At 43.4% G+C, this 11,897-nt stretch overlaps 1 protein-coding gene across 1 annotated transcript; it reads left to right on the forward strand.

Annotated features, from left to right (window-relative positions):
- Positions 1–5,595: 5,595 nt before the first annotated feature.
- Positions 5,596–7,455, forward strand: LOC308299739 (rab proteins geranylgeranyltransferase component A 1-like; the record flags this gene model as incomplete). Its single annotated transcript, XM_080743529.1, has 1 exon — positions 5,596–7,455. One exon carries the CDS (start codon positions 5,596–5,598, stop codon positions 7,453–7,455), a length of 1,860 nt encoding a protein of 619 aa, XP_080599655.1.
- Positions 7,456–11,897: the final 4,442 nt, after the last annotated feature.

An 11,897-nucleotide genomic window follows, 5' to 3' on the forward strand; every position in this document is an offset into this window, starting at 1 on the left:
GCAGCTTTCTAGGACTTTGTTTTGTGGTGCATACAAACAAAATGCTGCTTGTCCACATTTGGTTCTGATTCTGGAAACATAAAGCTGACCTGTCCTAAATGACCTGACAATTCTGGTTGGTTCATGATGTAGCACAAGATCAGACATGTATGGCTGAAACCATTCAATGCTTTATAAACCAATATTCGTATTTCTAAATACCTTCTTTGACAGAGAGGGACCAGACCAGTGTAAATATCTGACAACTGGAAATGATCCCCTTTTTGTTTTGGTATTAGTAAGCAGCTTTCTGAATCATCTACAGCTGTCTGACACATTACTTTAGGGAGACCTTGTAATTGTCTTAATGTGGCGGTTGAAATTCAGGTCTAGAAGTATTTGAAATGCATTAATCAAATTAATTGCGAATGATTGAATACATCAATCGTATGGGCATATCGGGCAGATCGACAATTCTGGACAACCGTCGATCCGCCTCCGGGCACCTCACTCCCTCGAACACGAAGGTCACACTTAGTTTATCACTAACGAACTGTGTGGACAAGGAACATCACACTTGACATGTGATGTTCCATTTCCACACAATTAGTTTGTGTTAAACTACTGAGCGCTATTGTCAGATCCTGTAGTCCTCAGTGCCAGAGTGACATGCTAAGATCGTCTGCCTCCCCCGGGTACAGCCCTCAGAGAGGCAGCTCACGTCGACCATGCCCAGGTGAAATATATCAATATCTGTGGGCTGATGGCCATGTAAGCCGGTTCGATCTCTCAGCGTCACAGAGCCAATCCCTCACCTTTATTCATCTGGCCAGCCTTCGTCTGCTCCTGTCTGGAGTCTACCATTAATTACCCTGCAGCTGGAACCAAACAACAGCAGCAACATGCGGCGAGCACACTACACTAATGGAAACGGATGAGGACTCCCGCGCTATGCCGCTGCACTGGGCGCTCCCAGGCCAGGCTGTCATGATCTTTATGTTGTGTCATATATCTGAGGTGATGCTTCCGCAGCCAAAATGTGCCGCCTGGTCAACGAGTTTATCTTTTGTCGGGACCGCTATAGGTCTGCGGGTTCTTCACAATGTAGTGTTGGATGCAGCGTGCCATTGTGAGAATGTGAGACATAAACAATGACAAAGCCTTTATCTCTCCCTCCGGAGGAATCCAAGGCTTAGGCCTGTTCTCGGTCTCTGCTGCTGCTACAAATTACTTCATAGCTAGACTGTAAAACAGTGTAATAGTCCCCTGAGCAAAGTGCATTGACACTAAACGTGTGGAAAATGAAAACAGAAAGCACTTTATACAACACGCTCAATGACTTGAACTTTGTGTCCCTTTGTCTTGTCATCTCAAACACTTTTGCTTTGCTTCACTCTATGCTAAATAGGTCCTAGTAAAGGGACATGGTGTGTGTAAGATATAAGAATGGCTGATTTTTATCTCGTCGTAAATATTATTGTCCGTTGCCATATACCTGACCCCATAAAGCTCAATCACCAATTCCAAGTTAGATTATCCTCAATGCCTTGAATCATCTGAATCCAATCCATTTGTATAGTCTTTCAGTTGTCTCGCTGTCACAGAATGTACTATTTTGTCAACATAAGTTGGTTTGAGTCTAAGAGAACCCCTGCCAGCACATACAGTGCATGCACTTACACACACACCCTCACCTAGGTAAAAATGATTAATATTATTATTCATAATAATAATATGATTGTTATTATTATTTTATTTCAAGTCTATCGATTGCTAATGGTGCCTCTTTAAAAATTAACTGATGGCTACATGTTTTTTTAAATCTCAGAAGTCTAGTTCTAATGAGTCAGGAACAAATGTATTCTTTATAGATGTAGGCTATTTGGTTGGAATTATTGGATAACTGACCACTCGACACAGTGTTCTTGAATTAACCAAAGCTGATGCATGTCTCCCAAGCAGCCATAGTTTACAGCAGATGACAATGACCATCTGTCGTTTGATTTTTATTATCAAAAAGAATATTTCAAATGATACACACTTTTCCCACTTACCCTTGAAATGACAGGTCCCATATGTACACTCATTCACTGCATATCATTCATATTTAGAATATGCAGATTTCATGCAGTCAGCGAGACCCGGTTCATTGAAATTGAGATCCCTTGACTTACTTAGCATTCTGTCAAAGTGGCTGCACCATGACAGGATTCGATTTACAGTTCTGTGCAAAACGCCAAAGGCAAAGAATGCTGACGGCTGCCCATAAATATGGATTCGGCCCATGAACTGCAATCAAAGTATTTACCAATGATATTTTTTTATTTTCTCTGTTTTTAATAAACATTTATTTGTGTATATTAAGGCCAGCAACTAAATGATGAGACTATCATTCATTCATTCATTCATTCATTCATTCATTCATTCATTTATTCATGTATTTATGCATTCATTCATCCTTAGAGTTTCAATAATTTAAGTCAATATAAGACACACCAGCATATCCACACCTTATGACTGTAAACACTGTGGCACTGGCAAGAGTTTCATTTTAGCAGGGGTGAAACACCATGGGGCCTATAAACTTTATAGCTTGTGACCCAAAAGAGAAATTAGACATTTGCCTGTGAACCAAACCAGTGAAAACAGCAGATCTACAAGTGTTTCTTCTCGTCGCGTTGTGAGCTTGTAGATCAGCTATTTTCACTATTTCTTAAATATTTGTGTTCTAATTTATCGAATTTCTTCGATTTTATTTATAATTTATTCATGGCATTTTTTTATTTGCAAGTAAGGTAGGCTACAACATAAACACAAAATAATCATATTTGTCTCCACCAGCCGAAGGCAGGGGGAGAGTATGTTTTCCGTGCCCCTGTCCGTCATGCGTCCGTCCGTCCGTGCGTCCGTCCGTCCGTCCGTCCGTCCTCCAAGTTTGTTAACAGCTAATCTCCGGCACCGTTGGCCTGGTCGCTGCCAAAATGAGCACACACACTCCCTGGATGCCAATTCAGAACCTCTGCCCCACATTTTTCAAATGGCCCTGTTCTAGCGCCACCATGAGGCCGATGTTTGCAAAACACATTTCTGTACACTACTCCTACAGATATCTCTACAGTCATGTGATCGACACGGATCTGTCTGATTGTCCATATTCCATTCTGATTGGCTGATATTGGCTTTCAAAGTTTGTAAGATTGGTCCATTTTGGACAAAATGCCTCAAATCACAAACGCAGAGTGCAATTATCACGAAATCGCGCACACACGTTCCCACTAGGACGAGGAAGAAATGCCACATCAAATTTTGGAAATCAGCCTCATGGTGGCGCTATAACAGGCCGATTCGTGGTTTTACCTATAACTCCACCGTTCAGTTTCAAACTTTGTAAGCGCACTCCCTATAGGCCAAGGAAAAAAACGTTTCCTTGCATTTTTCACATCAGCCTTTTATAGCGCCACCAGGAGGCCAACTTATGTAAGACACATTTTTGGATATTACTCCTTCAGATTTTACCCACAATTAAAACAAATCAGTACAAAGTATCTCTACAGTCATATGATCAAGACGGATCTGTCCCATATTAAATATTCCATCCTGATTGGCTAGGATTGGCCTCCAAACTTTGCAGGATTGATCCGTTTCGAACAAAATGCCTCAAATCAAACACAGCGTGCAATTGTAATGAAATTGTGCACGCACATTCGCAAAAGGCCAAGGAAGAAATTACACTACAAAATGTTCAAATCAGCCTCATGGTGGCGCCATGAAAGGTCTAAGATTGGTGAAGAACACATGCCACCCTTTTTACATTTGCCTATTATAGCACCACCAGGACGCGTGGCCTGGTGGAGACATGTGCTCGGAAGAGCACTTCTTCTAGTTTCCATTCTGAAATAATGTGCAATGCCTTAAAAGCAAAAACTTGAGGGAAAATTACCACAGGAAAATTACCACAGGAAGTTTATAAGCTTTCTTCTAACAAAAATATCATGGTTTGCCTTAATGGAATAGACGCGACAACAGATTTGACCACAAGTCGGGACCATAGAGTTATATATAACAGGTCGGGACACATGCATGGATTTACAAGACGCTGTCAATCATCTCATCAATAACGCACAGCTGTCCACCACTCGCAGCGGAGACGGGAGAAGTCAGCTACTGTAAGTGATCGCATTCTATCATATTGTAGTGGGGGCTATCTGTAGTCGCGTTTGCAGTCTATATGTCTGCACTAGTCTGTTGGCAAAAACATGCCCAGTGCCCACCACAGCGCCTCTCACCGCGGCTCTGTCTGGCATTTGTGTCAGTGACTCGTCTCCCCTCTGCCTGCTTGTGAGTGACACAGGAAGATTCAGCTCAGCTCTAGCTGCATAAAATAACGGAGTAACGCACCATGTAGTAACGGTAACTGAGTTACTGAATTTAAAAAAAGAACGCGTTAGAGTACTCGTTACTGAAAAAAAGAACAGCGTTACAGTAATTAGTTACTTTGTAAGCAAAGAACGAGTTAATTGAAACATTGCTGATCAGTGCAACAATCCTGGCAATGGCAAGCTGATAACACAGGGCTTCTACGTGTTAGCTCTAAGGTTCAAACAATTTTATTGGTTTCTCTGTAGCCTACAATGCATTTGAATTGTGTTGCAATGGATTAAAATGTCAATATGCTTTGAGTTTTATGTTTAAAGTAAAAACATACTTTTTACAGTAAGTCCTACAATATGGGCATTATTGTGGATATAGGGAGGATTTGCAAATATACAATACATGTAAAAGTGTGTGTATGTGCACCTATGTCACTCATGACACCCCCTATACACACTCCCACCCTGTTCTGGCGCTATTGTTGCATATCACGAATACAGTAGACAGTATTGTACACAAGCATGCCCACACTAACGTGCGCACACACACACACACACACACACACACACACACACACACACACACACACACACACACACACACACACAAATAATCAACCACCTGCCCTGTTCAACTCCTGCTCCTTCACAACATGAGGTGTTGGCAGGTGGCTTGTCAGTCCATAGCAGATGGAAATTGAAGCTTCCGTTAACACAGTTCCAACTGGGATCCTAAGAGACCCACAAATCCAGAACAGTAGGTCAGAAGACAATGATGCAGCCTAAAAAGAAATCAAGACTAGGTCAAAACCAGGTACATTGTCTGGGCCGTATGAAACACTGTAATTTAGATGGTGTAACCTGTGGGACAATACCAGTAAATCACAATATGATACTGTGGCCATATTTGGCCCTCATTTGCTCGATAATCGATAACAAAGCAGATTGCAATTCTTTATATTGTCTGGTAGGGATGTCCTTGTCATCTCAGTGTTGTCATGATGAGGCTGCCATGTCCATAGTGAGTTCTGTGTCAGCCATGTCCAAATATGGAGTCCATGGTGTCAGACTGTCAATGCTAACCATGACAACATGGACTCAATAAATTAAGTTATCTGGAATCATGGGATGGACATAAGTCTGCTCCGACTGGACCAACTCCAGCAGATCTTACTCCATTGTTTACTACAGGGAGGACTTAAGACCTGTGCAGGCTGTCACATGATTTTACCACTGTGACAACATCATGGATGCTGAGAATCTACCATCAGAGTTTGATGTTGTCATATTGGGCACAGGGCTTGCTGAGTCCATTGTGGCAGCTGCATGTACCAGAGTTGGACAAAGGGTCCTCCATCTTGACAGAAGGAGTTACTATGCCGGGAACTGGGCTAGCTTCACTTTCAACAATCTCCTGGCCTGGATCCAAGAACATAAGAACGGGGGTCAGATAAAGGAGGCAGTCCATGATTGGTCTAGCCTGATAGAGGAAGGAGAGGAGGCCATCTGTCTGTCATCTACAGACTCTGCTCCCATCAGCAACGTCCAGGTGTTCTGTTATGCCAGTGAGGAGGAGGGAGAAGAGGTGAAAGTGACCACAGAAGAATCGAGAGGGGAACATGGCAATGATGGCTGCACCACAGAAACTACAGACTCAGTGACTGGGAACACCCAAAAACCAAAATCAGAAACACCAAAAGAACGGGTTATGAAGACAGAGCGGGAGGGATCTGAAGGCAACAAGTCCTCCAAGTCCCCACCCTCTCCTGTTGAGAACCAATCAGAGCCAACCAGGAAGATCACCTATGCTTGGCTATTGAAGGAAGGACGAAAATTCAATATTGACTTGGTGTCAAAACTGATGTATTCTCGTGGCCCTTTGGTTAACCTACTCATCAAATCAAATGTCAGCCGCTATGTAGAGTTCAAGAACCTCACCCGGATTCTCACCTATCTGAATGGCCGAGTGGAACAGGTTCCCTGTAGCAGAGCTGATGTGTTTGCTAGTAAACAGCTGAGTGTGGTGGAGAAGAGGATGTTGATGAAGTTTCTAACTTTCTGTTTGGACTACCAGGATCAACCACAGGAATACCAAGCATTTGCCGAGCGCCCGTTTGCCGAGTTCCTCCGAACCCAGAAGCTGACGGATAACCTGCAGCTCTTGCTGCTTCACTCCATCGCTATGGTGAAGGAAGACACGCCTACGGAGGAGGGCCTGGCATCCACACGTCTCTTCCTGCAGTGCCTGGGTCGCTATGGTAACACACCCTTCCTGTTCCCACTGTACGGCCTGGGAGACATCCCCCAGTGTTTCTGCAGAATGTCTGCGGTCTTTGGAGGGATCTACTGTCTCTGTCATTCCATCCAGTGTTTGGTGATCGACCAAGACAAAAGGTGCAAAGCCGTGATTGACAGCCGAGGGAAGCGAATCAGCTGTAGCCATCTTGTGGTAGAGGACGGTTATGTTGAGGAGGGGCAGAAGTCAAGGGCCACACCCACTGGGACCATTTCCAGAGCCATTCTGATCACAGATGGTTCTGTTCTTCCCAGTGAATCAGATCAGCAGGTATCTTTAGTGTCAGTTCCACCTGTAGAGCCCGGTGGTCCAGTGGTGAGGCTTGTAGAGCTCTGTTCCTCCACCATGACATGTATTCCTGGAACCTATCTAGTTCATCTCACCTGTCAATCAGTTGGCTCTGCCTACCAAGACCTTTTGCCTGTGGTTACCAGAATATTCCAAACACCAGAGTCCCGAGATCAAGAGGGCCGTCCGTCTGTCCTGTGGTGCATGTATTTCAACATGGCTGACAGCACAGCGGTGGAGGAAGGGAGTTATGACCTGCCGCCCAACGTGCATGTCTGCTCCAGTCCAGATGCCTCCCTGGGACACCAGCATCCCGTAGCCTTGGCCGAGTCCATCTTCCAGAAGATTCTTCCAGAAGAGGAGTTCTGTCCCCTGGCTCCAAACCCTGAAGACATAATTTATGACAGAGACAACCCACGGGGACAGGAGGACATGGAGATGCAGAAAGAGGGAGATGAGGAGAGGGAAGAAGAGGGGGGAGACACAAACACACACACGGGTGTATTCAGGGAAGAAGGATAAGCTTTTCCTGGGGCTCTCTGTTGTCACCACCGCCCAGGCAAAATCTCATGCTTGGTGACTTCCACTGCCTTGGGTCCTGTGCACTGATACTCCTTTTGTGTCATTGGCTCCATCTGGTATCCTGCTGGCTGATGGCTAGCCCAGACTGAAGGCTAAATGGAACCAAATGGAACCGTCAGAGTTATGGGGGGCCCTTGCAAATAAACTAGACCAGGTCAACCTGGTTGTGCCTGGCAGATTCTTTACTATTCCAACTGTAACTTCTGTACAGTGCAACTGAATGTAAAGACATTAAGGTAATTTGATAACTCTAACTCACAATAATGCGTACATACTGTAGGAGAATCTAAATTGTGTTACAGCTAGAGCATTAAATTGGCTTCTCTCCGGATGTAAATGTAACATTTCATAATCTTCCCACAGATACACATCAGACCATATTATTTAATAAAAATCGTATTATCCTTGATTGTCCTATTACTGTATTATTACTGTAATCATTAAACCTGCATGTTTACCTCCTTGATGGTGACAAAACAACCTGTATACAGGAATGGAATTGGTTATTTCAAATGTTTATTCTCAAATAAGTATTTTCTCTTGAATACTTGTATTGCTTCTACTATGCTAGCACGACTTTAACAGAAATGTGGTTAAAACGTGGCATGGGTGGTTACATTTCAGAAATATGACATCCCTAGTACAGTATATCGTCGTTGTCGGGTGGAAACCTTGTATGTCCAAAACCGTTTGTTTTGTATTTATCATTTTAAAAATCAAACCTCGGTTCGAAGTGAAGCGGTGAACTTTTATTCTATGTGTTCTAGAGTTATGAACTCTGTGATCTATACATTCTTTATATTCTGAATGAATTAATGATTTTATCTGGAGGGAATTGTCATGTGAAGCTTGACCAATTATCCAATCATCAGACCGGGACGGACACTACACACATACGTATGTACGGACGGACGTACGTACGTACGTACGTACGGACGGACGGACGGACGGACGGACGGACGGACGGACGGACGGACGGACGGACGGACGGACGGACGGGACAGATAAAACCTATCATTCTGAACTGAAATGGCCATATATGGACATGGGACACACATTTTGCTTTTTGAAAAAGCCTATTCATTCTGGACTGATATTCTGGACTTACGAGACAGAAAAAACCTGTTCATTCTGGACTGGAGTGACCATATACAGTATGGACATGAGGTGACATACATTTTGTTTTTGAAAAAGCCTGTTCATTCTGGACTGAAATGACCATATATGGGCGTGGGACACACAAAGCCACTCATTGGAAGCGGTTTTCACCGCTTCATAAATGAGTTAAACTAGTGACAACAGCCGATCTACAAGCACACAACGCCTTGCATCGCAAGGCGTTGTGTGCTTGTAGGTCTGCTGTTTTCACTACTTTTGTGCGACGGCCTTGTATGGTGAAGCAGGGCTTTACTTTGCGAAAACATTTACACATTTGAAACTTGGAGATACAAGGTTTCCACCCGACAACGACGATATAGTATGGAAGTGCCTTTAATATGCCGTCCAGGGAGCAGTTAGGGTTTTGTACACTTCAACACGGGCTGGAGGGAAAACTGGCAATCTTCTGATTACCAGGCTGCCTCTCTACCCAATCAGCTATGGCTACCCTCCAAAAAAGAAGGGAATTATGTTAATTAAAGTCTATAGGGGTTCAAGGACTGAAACCGTATCGTTTATTTTCTGCTTCTACCCCAGTTTGGCAAATTCATAATACCTGGTAAATGGTAGAGACATGACATTTTCTCCAATGATTGAAAGTTGAGAATGCATTACTTACTACACCAGGGGTCCTCAACCTTTTCTGGCCGCGACCCCCAAAATAATCACATTTTGACTCGCGACCCCCGGCCCTTACGGCCCCCCCCCCCCCCCCCTCCCCCCCGCCGCCGCACCGCGCCGCATTGTGAGATTGTAGATCGGCTGTTTTCACTAGGCTACTTCTTAAAGTTCTGCAGAGAAAACAACACTGACACGTGATATGAATAATGACGCATTTATTTTCTTATTGCAGCATTAATTATGCTCTTAACGTTTTTAGCCACATGAAACTGTCCAGCAATAAAATAAAAAAAGGGAGAAACAATATGTCAATATTACCCTCATTGACTCGCGTTGCCCAGCGTTCTAGCTTCCTCTGAAACCCAGCGATCTTATCAGAAATATTGAGAATGTTATTGTTTGAGCCTTGGAGCGACAGGTTTAGTGTGTTGAGTTTATCAAATATTCCTGCTAAGTATGCCAGGGCACAAACCCAGCGAGGGTCACTCAAGTGGGCAGCAAGGGGAAACTGATGCTCTGTTAAAAACACCCGCACCTCCTCCCATTTTCATAATTAATTGTCGGACGTCGATTTGGGTCGGACGGTAACGGGTTTCCATTGCGACGTGTTGCCACTCCGACATTGACTTCTTATTGTCGGATGCACTCTCTCTGATGATGCACGCAACGTGCAACTCCTGTCTGTGTGTGTGCGTGCGTGACGTGTGTGTGTGTGTGCTGTGTGCACTGTGTGGCACTGTGTGTGTGTGCTGCTCGCGCTAATGCTGCAGCCACGGAGACACCACGGAGAAAAGTCCCGCGCTGAGGTAAACGCGCAGCGCGCTGTTGTGGTTTGGAAGTGGCGTGCTGCTGAATGGAGCTCCAAGCTTGTGTTCCACTACTGTCCCTTGCATTGGATAATTATTCTTCGGCGCTGTTTGTGTGCAGTCGCAGTGCACTGTGCCAGGCCAGGCCAGCCTCGTCCGTCCGTCCGTCCGTCCGTCCGTCCGTTCAACACACATCACATCACTCAAGTAAATCCTGGCTTATACTTCTTCATCACGGCGTGTTCCAGTGAAAACGACCCACTTTTCTTCATTCGCTCAGTGACCTGAGATTTAATGTCATTTGCCATTTCACCAATACGCCTGCACATAGATTTTTCGCTATGAAAGCGTTTTTATAAAAATGTGTTCCAGGCATTTTTCTTTCTTTTTTTTTCCAAAAAAAAAAAAAAAAAAAAAAAAAAAATCATTTTTTTTTTACCAAGAAATCTGGCGACCCCCCCAAATTTTTTGGCGACCCCCCTGGGGGTCGCGACCCACAGGTTGAGAACCACTGTACTACACCACTGGTTGTCAATGTCAGCTCAGGGGATCACCAAGGGGTCCAAGTGGACCCTTATGGGTCAGTAACTCTGAGAGTGTACAAAATGTAAAAATAGATTCATTTGTACACTCTCAGTTAAAGAACACTAATCATTTTACAGTGCATATTGGGGCCCCAAAGAATAAACAAATAACATTTGTACACTGGACCCCTGGTGGGCCCCACACTGCCTTATGGGGTTGCTATATTAATAGTCAAAATGTACATTGAAAAGTCAACTCCTATGCTTTTTACACATTGGCAGAATTTGTGCAGTTCAGAATCATGGACCAAGCTTATAAAAAGGTACATAGCTTACAGCCTTTTGACGTCTTATTTATTTTTGAAGATATTGAGCAATGAACTAAAAAAAAGGTCATAGCTCAGCATCAACTTGCAGGAGGATACATAAGTTCCTGAAACATACTAAAAGAGGGAAGTGGTGCTAGACTAAAATGACATATTGTCGAGCGATTCACTTGTAAATACATGGTTTTTGTCAAGTGACACTTGAGAAAACATTTAGCCTTAAGCTAAGGTTTTATGGCAGTGTTACTTCCTTGCCTCACTCTATTGAGAGGGCCATAAAAGCTTTTTGGAGCTCACAAAATCAACTTCCGAATTAGATCAGCAACCAGCAGACACATAAAGAATTCTGCTTGCCTTGAACAGGGCCACTCTCTATGGAGGTACCCTTGCTTGAAGAAGTGGACTGTGACTTTTTTCCCCTTTTTTTCTGAGTTCTCCCCAGTGGTTTAAAGTATCAAAGTACATTTACTTTAATGTACTTTTTGAGGTATATTTGTGCTTTACTTGAGTATTTCCAATTTCCAATATTTTTACTTCTACTCCACTACATCTCGGATTCAAATATTGTGCTTTTACTCCACTATAATTATATGAAAACTTAAGTTGCTCGTTACTTTGCAGGTATACAAGTTATAATATTATAAAACATACATAAACCATTTTATACCTAGGCTATTTGAAAATAGCAGATCTACAAGCTCACGAGTCGCGATGCGATGTAGATCTGCTATTTTCAAACATTTTGTACTTTTACTTTTGGTACTTTAATTATATTTTGATGCCAAAAGTTCATGTACATTTTGAATTCCAGACTTTTACTTGTAAATACTTTTACTTAAGTAGAACATGTGGGCAGTTTTTCTACCACTGGTTTTCCCCATGCTTCCACGGTCCAAGCTTGAGGAACGTGGCTTCTGTCAGAGTCATAGATGAGAAATGGATATGCT

Source organism: Nannobrachium achirus (genome assembly GCF_963921795.1).
Source record: "Nannobrachium achirus genome assembly, chromosome: 15".
NCBI lineage: Eukaryota > Metazoa > Chordata > Actinopteri > Myctophiformes > Myctophidae > Nannobrachium > Nannobrachium achirus.